This window comes from Pleurodeles waltl, chromosome 6, assembly GCF_031143425.1.
Source record: "Pleurodeles waltl isolate 20211129_DDA chromosome 6, aPleWal1.hap1.20221129, whole genome shotgun sequence".
Lineage (NCBI taxonomy): Eukaryota > Metazoa > Chordata > Amphibia > Caudata > Salamandridae > Pleurodeles > Pleurodeles waltl.
The window spans coordinates 1,419,927,880-1,419,941,587 of NC_090445.1; the positions used below are offsets into that span (position 1 = coordinate 1,419,927,880).

At 45.5% G+C, this 13,708-nt stretch overlaps 1 protein-coding gene across 6 annotated transcripts in view; it reads right to left on the bottom strand.

The window, feature by feature from the left end:
• Nucleotides 1–12,179, bottom strand: part of KAZN (kazrin, periplakin interacting protein) — an 808,570-nt gene extending 796,391 nt beyond the window's left edge. For 5 of the 6 annotated variants that reach the window (XM_069240780.1, XM_069240784.1, XM_069240778.1 and 2 more), the window contains exon 1: nucleotides 11,321–11,788. In XM_069240780.1, coding sequence (XP_069096881.1) covers nucleotides 11,321–11,456 — 136 coding nt within the window. In that variant the 5' untranslated portion in view covers nucleotides 11,457–11,788. Of the gene's footprint in view, nucleotides 1–11,320 lie in introns of all 6 variants that reach the window. The other variant, XM_069240781.1, reaches the window with a different exon arrangement.
• Nucleotides 12,180–13,708: the final 1,529 nt, after the last annotated feature.

Sequence of the window (13,708 nt, forward strand, 5' to 3'; positions counted from 1 at the left end):
TCATGAGCAGTGTCTACAGGCCACAGTGCAGGCAGGGATGCCTGGTGACGACACTGGAGTCGATGGTGCTGGCGTCGGTGGAGCGGGGCTGCTGGTGCAGGACAGGACGATGCTTTGTTATCTCACAAGCGGTGTCCACAGGCCATGGTGCAGGCAGAGGTGCTGGTGCCAGCAGGAGTGGTGTTGTCGAGGATGCCCAGGCTGTGGTGTGAGTAGGCGATGCCGAAGTGCAGGGCCCACAGGTCACAGTGCGAGCAGCGGCTTAGTGAAGTCGTCCTATGACGGCGACAACAGGGGTGCGAAGCGGGGCAGTGCAGCTCCGTGCGGCGTCAGCAGGTCACGGTGCAGGCCAGCAGCGTTGTTGACAGCGTTGCAGTGTTTTTTTTCCTTGAACAGCACAAAACACACAGTTCCCAGTGCTGGTGGAAGAGGAAACTGAAGTCTTGGATATCCCCGAGACTTCCAACAGGAGGCAAGCTCTACTTCAAACCCTTGAAGAACTTTCTCAAGCAGGACACACAGAAAAGTTCACCCTTTGCACTCTTTTCAGGCAGAAGCAGCAACTGCAGGACAGTCTAGCAAAGCAACACAGCAAAGGGACTGTACTCCTCCTTCAGCTCTTCTCCTTGGGCAGAGGTTCCACTCGATTCTAGAAAGATTCTAAAAGTCTGGGGTTTTGGGTCTTCTTATATCTCTTTCTGCCTTTGAAGTTGGCAAACTTCAAAGCAAAGTCTCAAGTGTTTGTGAGATCCTTTCTTGGCCAAGCAAGGCTCCAGACACCCTCCAAGGGGTTGGAGACTGCATTATTTGAGGGCAGGCACAGTCCTTTAAGGTTTACATGACCACTCCTCCCTCCACTTTAGCTCAGATGGCTCATCAGGATATGCAGACTACACCCCAGCTCTCTTTGTGTCACTGTCTAGAGGAGAGGTGTGAACAGCCCAACTGTCAAGCTGACCCAGACAGGGAACCCACAAATAGGCAGAGCCACAGAATAGTTTAAGCAAGAAAATGCCTACTTTCTAAAAGTGGCATTTTCAAACAGACAATTTAAAAACCAACTTCACTAAAATATGTATTTTTAAACTGAGTTCAGAGACCCTAAACTCTAAATTTCTATCTGCTACCAAAGGGAAACTGCACTTTAATAATATTTAAAGGCAGCCCCCATGTTAACCTATGAGAGAGATAGGCCTTGCACAGCGAAAACCGAATTTGGCAGTATTTCACTGTTAGGACATATAAAACACATTAGTATATGTCCTACCTTAAACATACACTGCACCCTGCCGATGGGGCTACCTAGGGCCTACCTTAGGGGTGCCTCACATGTAAGGAAAGGGAAGATTTAGGCCTGGCAAGTGGGTACACTTGCCAAGTCGAATTGGCAGTTTAAAACTGCACACACAAACACTGCAGTGGCAGGTCTGAGCCATGGTTACAGGGCTACTAATGTGAGTGGCACAAACTATGCTGCAGGCCCACTAGTGGCATTTGATTTACAGGCCCTGGGCCAATCATGAATAAACCAATCACCAATACAATTTACACAGAGAGCACATGCACTTTAGCACTGGTAAAGTGCCCAGAGTCCTAAAGCCAGCACAAACAGTTCAGAAATATTAGGAGGAAGGAGGCAAAAAGATTGGGGATGACCCTGTAAAAAGGGCCAGGTCCAACACGTATCTTCTCCATCCTCTCTGGAATCTTGCAGTAGGTTCCATGGCATAACCTGGGCTGCTGTAGTGCTAAAGATAGTGCGTTTGCATTCACAGCTCAGTTGTTAACAGCTGAGTAGGTGAGTGGTGCACACTGCATATACCTCATTCAAGAACCATAGTAGGCCTTCTCAGATTTTTCTACAATATTATTAAGCATGGGAACAGTAAAGTCCCATACTCTTCATTTTATGTTGTCTGTTTCAGGTACTTATTACTACATTCCCGTCTACCATCATTAGCCTACATGTGCCAGTCTAGACTCGCAGGTGGCCAGGGAGCATGAAAGTTACCCAAAATGCAGCATGCATTATGCAAGGAAAAGCTACAAAGAAAAACTCTGCATTAATGAGTTACATGCATTTTCAATTGAGAAACAACCAATTAGCTTGCAAAATGGCTCCGTTCACCTATGCAGAACACATCCCAATGCACCAAGAACCAAGCATAAGGGCACATTGGGACCAACAAGACAGTTCAGGGAGGTGCTACAATTCCTAACGCCCTTTTTGACATTCATGACCCTGGCTCGGACCTTGGTATTAATTGGTATTAAAAAAAATGTGGTTATTTGCAGCATCAATTAAAGTTTTAGTTCATTAGTGTGATGATCATGGGCCACTGGCGATTAAAATTGTGAGGACTGCATTTTTATGTTTGGCGTGTTCAGTACTTACACCATTCATATCAAACATAAGGGGCTTCTGGTCAGTCACCTTCAACCATCCTCTCTTATGCTTTGGAATCTGCAGCAATTGGCTTGAGACATTGTTAATCACATCTTGGATCAGCCCCACAGGTGTACTTTAGTGTCACTGTCTTTCAACTGCCAGTTTGGAAGTGTCTTTCTACCAGTCAGGGCTATTTGATTTCTCAATTCAGACCCTGAGTGGCTGGGTGGACTGAGGAGGAGAATTGACAAAAAAAATCCTAAAAATAGATGCCACAGAAAACAGAAGTTTACTTTTGTCTATGTCCTTTCCCCGTTTATTAGTAGCATATAAACTTCAGCAAATCAAAAAGTTAAGATGTTAGTAGCACATGCGCATGCCTCGTCCAACCGCCATACAAACATCAAACTTATTGGCTTTGCTAATGCTTCCTTTCTATTTGCATCACCAGAAGACGTGGACTTGTTGTCCAGTTTAATTACATTTTGATTTAAAAACATCTCTCTTAACTGTGGCAAATTGGATTAATTTCAGTTCGTGTGTTCGCAAGTGTTTCTCAGCTTAATGGCCTCTCAAGCCTCAGAACAAATAAATCAACCAAAGGAAAAGCATTTTAACAAAAACTTAAACTGAACTTTCTAGTCCCCGGTTTTACAGCATGAAAAATAATAGTTACCACATTGTTGGGAACAGATTTCACATGTTTTGGAATCGGATCCTGCAAGCACATAGAAGTATGGTGTGAAAGATACAAATCATCATATACTGGAAGTTCTTCCTGCCTGGAAATCTGGACATGTAATTCTGCAAATTCCCATCTATCCCCCACCACTCCACTATGGCAAATAGAGGTAACCTATGAGAGAGACAGATAGTGGTAGTTTTGATTTATGTATAGATGGAGGGTTAATGTCCTAAGATCGCCGCTGCAGTGCAGTTTATTTGAGGAGAACTGTCTCCATTCTACTAGTTTGTGGCATGGAAATGTAACTTATCTTGCTCTGAGATGGCAATCTGCTATCTTCTTCAGCAAAAGATTCCACAATTTCTGAAGAAAAGAGCTTCATTTTTTATTTTTTTTAGAATGAGAAGAGTCAACATTCTCACATGCAACATCCTTTGACATCATTCTTTGAGATTGGTCCTAAGTGCGTCCCCAGTGCGTTCTGGTTTCGAAACGTCAACTTTATTTTTTATTTTTTTTACAATCCGAGATTCTAAACATTTCTTCAGTCTGTTTTGAGGGTTTCATTTCTCATTTTGTGGGCCTCCTCTCCTATCCCTGTGCCGAATGGATTCCTGATATGAAGCGTGAATTGCAAACTGCATAGCACAATCCACCAATGATTAGAACATAACTTCAAGCTCAGATGCCAACAGCTGGATCAAGAAATGTTTCTATACATATAGATTAAGTACATACACATGCAGCCCAGCTTCCCCTCCGGTTACTCACTGAAGGTATGCTTGTCTTTCGCCATGTACAGAAGTGTAGTGCCTTTTGGCTAGGTTTGTGCTGTAGCACTACTACATACATTCATGATTAAAATCTTTGTTAAGGAACAGAACAGTGAGGAAAAATAGACCTGAATATACCAGAAGGTTGTGCATCAGAATAAATGAAGACAAAAATATTGTCTGATATTTAGGATACAATATTTATATCATTTACAAAAATATTGTCCCTTTGGATTTAGATCTTATATTATTAACTCAGATGTAGAACTGATATTGTTAACTCCAGTTGGTTAAATGATTTCAAACCAATATTAGGACCCAATATTTTGTCAGACAATATAGGCTAATGATTAACTGGTGCCATACCAGATAGACCTTTGGAAGAGGAGGTTGCATCCATCATCAACATAAAACTGCTAAAAGATTAAAAACCACAGCATGTATGTGTGTCCCTACAGCCTATCTTTCTGAAGCATCAAATTATGAAAGAGGTCCAAGTTTACTCCGAGTTAATCAGTTCAATAGTACTTACAATGCTGTATCAAAAATATAAAACACTAGCCCAGGATGAAAGTGCTGGATAAAGACATCTTGAAGGCTGTGTCCAAAGATCTTAAAATTAGGCTTCGTACGCTGTCAACCCATTAAGTACCTGGGCTATTTTTCAGACTTGTTACTATAAAAACAAACTACAAATATGTGCAATTTTAGGTTGCAAGTCATATTTCAACTTCCCTGCAGATATTACACTACAAACAAGTAAATTAATGTGGACGGTGTGAAATAACCACTTGAATTGTATACTGCCCTCAACTAGCTCAAGTTACTCTGTGAGGCCATAGATAAGAATACAGATTTATTTTGAAAGGGGGGCAAAGACATGTTTCGTATAAGGAGCATGCAGATACCAGAACATCTGCCTACATACAAACAACTTGGACATGTTTTCATCTGTGGGCGATTCTTGTACTCTTGGGTTCATAGAATGATTAATATAGACATTATCTGGGATTTAAAACCAATGAAGAGACCAGCAATGTGTGTTGGTCTGTGACCCCAATCTTCAAACATGAACCTGCGCCTTTGAGAGTCTGTATTTTCCTGGTCCACAGCGCAGGCAGCATAAAACATCCAGTGGAAATTGTATGCATGGAATGCCTACAAAATTAAAAGAATGCAACACATGATGTCTGAATCTTGCTTTTTGTCTGAGGTGTCATAGATGAGGATTAAAAAGTTATCAAATATTCTGAAGATTAGTTATGAGAAAGGAAATCAAATAATTAATTAAAGAGAAATCAAGCCTATTGATTAATCTTGATTTCTGCATGGTGCTATTACAATTTAATGGAAAGCTACCATATTAAAACGAATAAATCATATGATAAACATCTCAATTTCTAATGTTGACGTAAATCAATAATAATGAAATTGCTAAACTTAAAATAATATGCTTTGAATAGCTGTGATATGAGGAGCTGTGAAATTGCAGTGTTGTACCATTTATAACTTGTGTTCATGCATAAATAATTGTGTGTTCTAAATTACAATAATTAAGAAAGCAAAAGTACAGAGAATTGTTGTGGTGGCCAAAGAAATACTATCAGGGTAATGTAACAAATCCAAATAGCGCTTGAAAATTAAGTAAACTATCAGCTAAGCACAACTTTAGAAGGTTTCAGGGGGGGGGGTGAAATATGAATAGAGCCAACATTCTATAGACCTAGACCTTAAAGTTTAGAAATAAATTACAAAGTTGTAAAAGGTTTCCAAATAAATTCACAGTTGTTGTAAATTTGCAATCAGCACCTTGGGCTCCTACCCAAGCTCACTAGAAATGTGGTTGGTAGTCCTCCCATCTAGACTTCAAAATCAATGTATCTCATTATTGCAGCATTAGAAAGAGGACTATGTTATTAGGAAGGCAGCTAATCAGCCCTGCTTCTGCAACTCCTACAATTTCCAACTTTCTGGGACTGACCAGACATCAGAAATAATTGGGAGGAGATATTATATAACCAAGACAGGATTCAATGTGCATCTGATCAAAACCCACCAGCCTACCTAAAAGAGAAACACAGAAGAGAAAATGATTCTGGGATCAGGGTATGGAGAAGATGTGCTACTGGATTTGTTTATGCGTTAGATCTTTCAGTATCTTACGTCTTTGCCTACAGATCTTTTACTAGAGTAGCAATGTCCAAAGCTCTGGAGAAGGTGCGAGGAGCTTTTGTATGAGGAACTGGAGGATAACCAGCATACATAACAGTGAGCTCAGTTTCTCCCATGCTGCTGATCTGATCCCTTCCCTCTTCTCCCCAGACACGGTCAAACCATGGAGAGAATTTGGCTACTTTAAGTAAAAAGCTGAAGTGAATCTTTGAGCAATTTAAAATAATTTGCAATTGTTATAGAACATTTGTTGTGTAGTACTTTTGTGAAGAAAGACACAGGCCCTCTTGGTGATCTTACAAATGTGCTGCCGCCTGGGATTAGTGAAAAAGAAACAAAGACATGTAACCATGCATAGAGTGAATGGTAAAGGGTCCCAAACTTGTGTCAGCCCAGAATGGCAGATCTCTGTTTATTTTGTTCCACTATAAAAGGCATGCAAAAATAATAATGTGGAACTTAAAACAAGTCAAGCGAAAGGAATAGAAAGCATATGTGCAGAGTGTAATATGACATGTATTAATATTGTGGAGTGTGGTGAGGGATCATGACCCATGAGAGGTAAAGCCTTAAGTGGATCATGGTGCCTCTCTTTCAACAATTGCAATAAAAAACAAAATACTCAATGTGTATCTGTATACATAGTTTATTCCTTAGTGTTTTTAGGTCTTCCCTACCAGACAGATTTTAACTGGTTGTTGTGGACCATACCAAAAAAAAAAAAAAAAAGCAGCGTGCTTAGAGCCCACCCACTGCTTACATTTGTTGGCTTTATTGTCACTCATTTGTCTGTTTCTTACTTGTTGGCTTGTCTTCCACTTCTTGTGTTTTCCTCTCTGCTGGAGCATAGACCTTTTGATTGGCTGACCAGTATCCTTCCACTGCTCACATTTAGGGAACCATTTTTAATTAAGCACCCCATAAGAGGGCATTTTCCTTGCTCTCACTCCTGCAGTGCTACTTCCCACACCACATACCAGCCCCCCCACCTGTTGCCTCACCTGCTCCTCCCAACCCGCTCTTCTGACAATCCCTGATGCTCCCATACCCCTTGCAGTAGTTATAATTGTTTTGGGGAGCCCAGCAGCTGCCATTCACTGTTATGTCGCTCTGCATTGCATAAAGCATCTTTGTGCAACTCTGTTGCTTCCTCCGGCCCCCTCCCCCCACACACAAACACCTTCCATTGCTTCCCCCCTCCTGCTCACCCAATAACTCCACCATTTCCTTATGGAAATTTTATTTGGAGGGCTTGGAAGCTTCAATTTGTCACGCCAGTAAATGAAAAGCACTTTACTGCAAATACATTTGTTTTTTATATTTACAGAACTGAGTGGCATCTGCATGCAAATGCGTATGTCATCACTCATATGTGTGCCTACAGAATGACGTCTCCACATCATTAATACTATGTTCCCCTTTTTTTTCTTTTTGCCGATGCTGTACTGCATTAGCAAAAGGAAAAAGGTTTGACAATGTCAAAAAGGCAAGACCTATTGGATTTGTTAATGTTATTTTAATGTGCATTTGTTTCAAATAAAACGTACTTATCCAAAACTAGGATTGCAATGGATTATAGTACAGGCTGGAGAAACGACACTCGGAAGACCGAGTGGAGTTGTTTCAGTATATAAAAATCACTGTAACATGGAATTCCGTGAGGAAGTAAACAATGCTTTTCCTATGACCCTGTTGCTGTCCTGCGGTAATTAATGTGTGAATGTGCCTAAATGGGCACACTTGCTCTAAGTAACATGTGATATTTGCCCGCATTTATTTCCTCTGACATGGCATAGATGGCAATATAAGTTCACCTGTAACTTTGTAGGGTGGCGTTCAAGCAAATGTTTGTTTTTTCTTGGCAACACTCTGTTTGTGTTCGAGACATCATAAAACATGTTGCATCCTCCTTCTGACCAGCCGCCTCATAGAGGCCCAAGTGGATCCCTGCTCACTGTGAGTAAAGCCAGGGACCAATCAGTGTCCTGTGTGTGAGTCAACAGAGTCCTGTCAGATGCCGTGGTGCAGCCAATTGTCACTTGGGATACGGATAATGAGAAGTGAGGCCTTCGTCTCCAGGCTGAGTAAACATCAGAAAAAAAACTAAAAACTGGACATTGAATAGCTGAGGCACCCGAGGCGAAACAAGAACAGGTAAAAAAAAAAATGAAATTAAATAAGAAAAAAAGACACATACAAAAGAAAAATCACTTGCTCCTGAAAAACACCCACACCTCCAAGGTGGAAGTGAGAAATAGCAGATTAGCTGAGTGCCCAGCTGTATGATGTCAGTGTTAAGTTTTGTAAATTATCAACTCACCATTTACGATTTTTAAACCATGCTTTCAGAAGCGTTAATGAAAAATTGATGGGCAAAGAATATGTCACTGGTGGTCACCCCTCATACACAAATTCTGTTTTCAGAAGATACAGTGAGTCAATCCGACCTCCTGAGCACACGGCAACGGACACATCTGTCAAGACGCATTCCTAATTTTGAAAAACGCAGTATACCAACAGTGCCATTAATTCACTATTAGGAGGCAGAGAGGCGTAGAAAGCAAACAAAAATGCACAATTTTAAAGCTGCGATAAAATATGTATGCGGAAATCACAAGAGAGGTGTCCAGCACAGAGAGAGCGGGAGAGAGAGTGATAGGGCCTGGCCGTGCCACCTGCCACCCGAAGCAGCCCCCAGGACAAAGCGCTCATTAATCACAATTATGACATGGCTGCGTTCATCCCAAACTACAGGGCTGCTCTCGCTCTTCAGGCCTTTGTGATGCAGCTGGTACAACTGGCTGCCGGTCCCGCTGCATTCAAGTCTGAAACTGACAGTTTTTACACCAATCAACTCGCAGTGTTTTCTAGCCTCAAAATTAACAAGATAAGTGTACTTAATTGAACACGTAAATGCACGGTCGACATAGGCGACTGGTGGTTTGGAAATCAAATTGGGAACATCGCCAGTCCCTGGTTAACTATGGCAGTGACCAGTGCATGCTGTCTAGGAGGGAAGGAAAATGCAGCGCCCGTGCTCTCCAAGCAGCGCATGCAATCAGTCCTGGAGGAAAGGGGCTCCTGGCTGCTCAGCTTGCAATTCGTGTTCTCAAATAACGCATTTCAGGCTGAATCGTTTGCCCCGGTTAACCCTTGGGGGGTCACAACGGCGCAGCTGCCCCGCTGCCAGCGCATCTTTCAAGACTGAACGAGGCGTCGTGTACCGAGCGCAGTCACAAACCCCTCGACTCCTGCACGCATCGATCCTGCAGCGCTGCACGTTTAGCGCTTTTCTGTGCATAAGTCCAGCACTGCACTACAATGTGCATGCCTACTGGGCAGCAATAAATTGTATTCCAAGCTAGAGCACAGCCAGTACACACGTTCTACGAATGTCGGGTCCCATGACATGGACCTTCCCTCTGCGCCTCTCCAGTCATTTATGCCTTTCCCGTTTCCTACCGGGTGTACATGCCATTGGGGTGTATACTCCTCATCTCCTGTGTTCATTCTGCTTCCGCATCCCAAGTCCCTGTCAATAACCTGTCTTCCGTACATGCAACTCATTCACTCGCCTCTGCCCCTGACCTGTTCCTTCCCTGTGTGCATGCGCTCACTTCTTCTGCCAGTGGCCTGTCTGCATCCCTTGGTCTCGTCTGATCTATTGCCTCTACGCTGCCATGTACTGTACCCTACTTTGTCTCTTTCGGTCCCCAGTACATGTGCTATCCTTGTCTATCCCTGTCCAGTGTACAATGATGTCCACGTCCTGGTCGCGTGCCGCCCCTGTTGTGTTCCTTCCAGAGCCTGCTCAGTGTACAGATAACAGTCCATGCACTTATCCTATGCACATGCGTTGCCCGTGCTCAGCCTTTGTAGGGAGTATTTGATGCTCCTGTCCTGCGTACATGTACATCCATGTTTTCTCCATGGCCTCCCCTGTCTACATGAACGATACAGGGGTTGTCACTGTCCCATATTCTGGTGCTAATCTATGTTCAAGATCTGATACGTGTATACCTGTGTTGTCCAACATCACGCCATAACCAGGACAACAAGTGTACACATGCTTTCCATGTTCCACCGCATCCCTTTCCACAGTTTGTCTCTGCCCAGCTGACCTGTATACATGTGCTATCCATGCCCATAAATAGTCTTGTATAAATGTATTTCCTGACTACTATATTTGCCTTACACATACACACATGTACCTGACCTGCAGTGGCGTAAAAATCCCCCCCGCAGTGTTTTGAGGGTGAAACCGGGGGTGGGGGGAGGGGTCAGCACAGTACCCATGGAGTGCCTCCGGATAGGGGGTGGGTCTAGGTACTTCGCAGGAGGAGCCCCTCAAGTTTAGTTACGTCACTGATGCCCAGTCTATGTTCTGCACCTGTTAAGTCTACATATGTTGTGCATGCTCTGCGTGGGGTGGGGGGTCAGCACAGTACCCTGGAGTGCCTCCAGATAGAGGGTGGGGGGATCCAGGTACTTCGCAGGAGGGGCCCCTCAAGTTTAGTTATGCTACTGATGCCCTGTCTGTGTTCTGCACCTGTTAAGTCTACATATGTTGTCCATGCTCTGCTTCCCTCTTGTTACGGCCCTATACACAGATCACACCCACGCTTACGTCTGTGTATATGCCCTGTCCATAGTCGGGTTGTGAACATGCTCTGCTCACCGATGCCAGGAGCTGCTCAGCCTTTGACATGCCGGTGGCCTGCAGAGCGTGTAACCCTAACTGGATACACAAGAACACCTTAACGAGGAGTCTTTTAATCACGTCAGCCTCAGTGCACTAACCGGCGCCCCCACAGAGCTCACTCATCACAGGGCTACGTTGCGCCTCGGTGGAGCGGCAAGTGCTGCGCGGGGAGGCTGAAACTTTGCGGGGGTCGCCGGGCGCCCGTACCAAAGGCTACATCTGCATAGCACCTGACTCTACCATGACATCATTGACTACTCGAGGCACTAAAACTCGTCACTGCGCCCAACACAAATACGTCAACATGCAGCACTAAGCGCTCTAGTTAGCTGCTCGGTGTGATACAATGTGGTGCCCTGTTACACCCCCGCGTGTGGTCAGCGGTATACCTGGGTCAGATTTCATTTCCCCCAGGTATGTATCCACCTCTAACGCAGTGACATCCTCAGATATTCCGCCCCGGGAAGATGCTCCAGACAAACCCGGGTCTGCACTGACCACCCCAACCCCATTTTACCCCTCCGTGCAGATGCTCCGTAGCGCCCCCAAGACGTACTGCCCTGCAACCACACGGGCCCCGCGCTGCCCCGCACGCTCACCTTGGCTGTTGTGCTGGTTGTTTTCCATGTCCGAGGGCTCGGAGCTGCTCAGCTCGCACCGCAGGCTGCTCCCCTCCCGGCCGCAGGGCTGCACCGCCCCATCGATGCGCAGCACCAGCTGTGTGTTGTCCTCCATCCTCAGGAGCGCGGCCGCGGGGTGCCTTGAAGCCTCATGGTGCCCGCTCTACTCCCTCTGGCGCGGCCCGGCTGCTCCGTGTGCTTCCCTCTGTAGAGAAGGGAACCCCTCAGGGCAAAGCAACCAGGGAATACAGCAGACACGAAAGGGAGAAAGGTCTTAGGCGGGAACAGCAGTTTGGAGTTCCAGACTCCAGTGAAGGAACAGGGGAGCCCCGGCCCCCCAGTGAAGGCGCTCCAGCCAGCACAGCAGCGGGAAGCCCCAGCACGCCACGGTAAGCACTGGGGAGCTCCAGGACCCAGACCCGCAGCCATCCACAGCACTGCGGCTCTGGAGCACCACGGGCACCCTATAAATGGACGCTACCATTCCGCGATCTGTGTGCGGGGGGGGCAGCACTTCGCCACCATGGCCTCAACACGCCTTTTAAGCTCGAGAAACGGCAATAGTTAGTACTGAAAAATACAAACAGACACTGCTAACTCGTGGTCTTAATATCAGGCACCCAGCACTCTGCTTTCGGCTGTTAAAAGTACTCACGTCACACCGCTCCCCCTTTCAATGTTTGCACCGTTCAGTGTACACAGTCCTCGCTTCATTTCACATCTTTCATTATTTATTCTCAGTTTGGGTCCCCCGACAGATTGCCCTCAGTGAAAGCGGATGGGGGAGCGGGGAGAAGCACTTAAACAAAAGCCCTCATGCCTCAACTGCCCCAGAATTGAGGCCCCCCCGTTTATGCACGTAACTATGAAGCTCCAACCCCTGTCGTTTCAAACGGGGTCTGGCTGCCCCAAGACGTGACACCGGAAGTCAGAGATAAAATACATCGCATACTTTTTGTCAATAGTTCTGGAACAATGATAAATAGTGTAAACTATACAGACGTGAAATAATGTTTCAACTACTTTGCGAACAGTGGTTCGTTGACACATTGTCCCTGCTACAGTAAAACAATGTGTCAATTTGCAGTGGACATCTCTGCTGTCTAAGGTTCAAAATGTGGAATTTTCTCAAAAACGAAAACAGGCACATGGAAGTGGCTTTTTGTGCATCTGAAATTCAAAGTGCGCCAGAAGCGGAGTCGGAAAAGGTGACATCTCGGAGAAAGACACATTCCTCTCTTCTCGGTTGACAAAGCGCCTAGCTCGCCCCGCCCCCTCGTGAGGGATTCATTAGTTGATCGACGGCTGTGCTCATCGCTTCCTGTCAGTCACTGTCCTGCTGTTGCTGCCTGATGAGGATTGGAGCTGCAGCCCATGCCGAGCACACTTACCCATGGCCTCGTTCCCTGTGCCCTGCTGCCCTTTCAAGACCTGTTGCAGGATTCTCCAGTTCTACAGTTGCAGGGTATCCAATTTCTAAGCGAGTATTTATAGTTCTTGAGTAACTTTTCCTGCGGTTTTCCAGTGCCACTAGATTCAAGCTAGCCTGGCTGATGAAGGGTGATACCCTGAAACCAGTCCCAGGATGCTTGTTTCCGTCCAGGGAGGACCTGGCTTGGCGGTTGGGCTGGACTTTCCCCATGAAGAACAGGGTCAAGACTAATTTGTATATGGCTAGGTCCAAACTGGGGTGGCACGGTGAGCAAAAGAACGATGGATGAAACCCAGATATGTGATTGGGGATGAGTGTTTGCATTGTTCAGCTCTCCGTCCATCATCCTTTTGTGTTGCTAAAGTTGCTCTAAGTGGGAAGGGTATGATCAGAGTGGGTCCCAAGCTCATTGTGCCACTGGATACAAGCTAGCCTGGCTGATGAAGGGTGTTACCCTGAAACCGGTTGGATCAGGCAAAGTTTTTGTCAGGTATCCTGAGAAAGGTTTCTGCACCAGCAAGGGAAGTCCTGAACGCACCCCTCACTCTGGAGGAGCTGCACCTTGCAGTTAAATCCTTTAAGTCAGGAAAGACATCAGGTAGTGACGGTCTACCATACCAATTGAATTTTACACTTCAGCATGGGACCTTGTGGGATCAGACCTTCTGGAGCTGTATGAGGAGATGGAGCAGGAGGGAGTCATGCCCCACACATTAAGGGAAGGAATTGTCGCCCTCCTGTATAAATATAAGGGGGAGAGATGTGACCTCAAGAACTGGCTTCCTATCTCTCTCCTCAATGTGGACTACAAGATCCTTGGAAAGACAATGATGAATAGACTCAAGGCTGCTATGGGAGAGATAGTTCACCCAGATCAGACCTGCGGGGTTCGAGGACGCAGGGTCGCGGACAGCCTAGCACTGATCAGGGACATG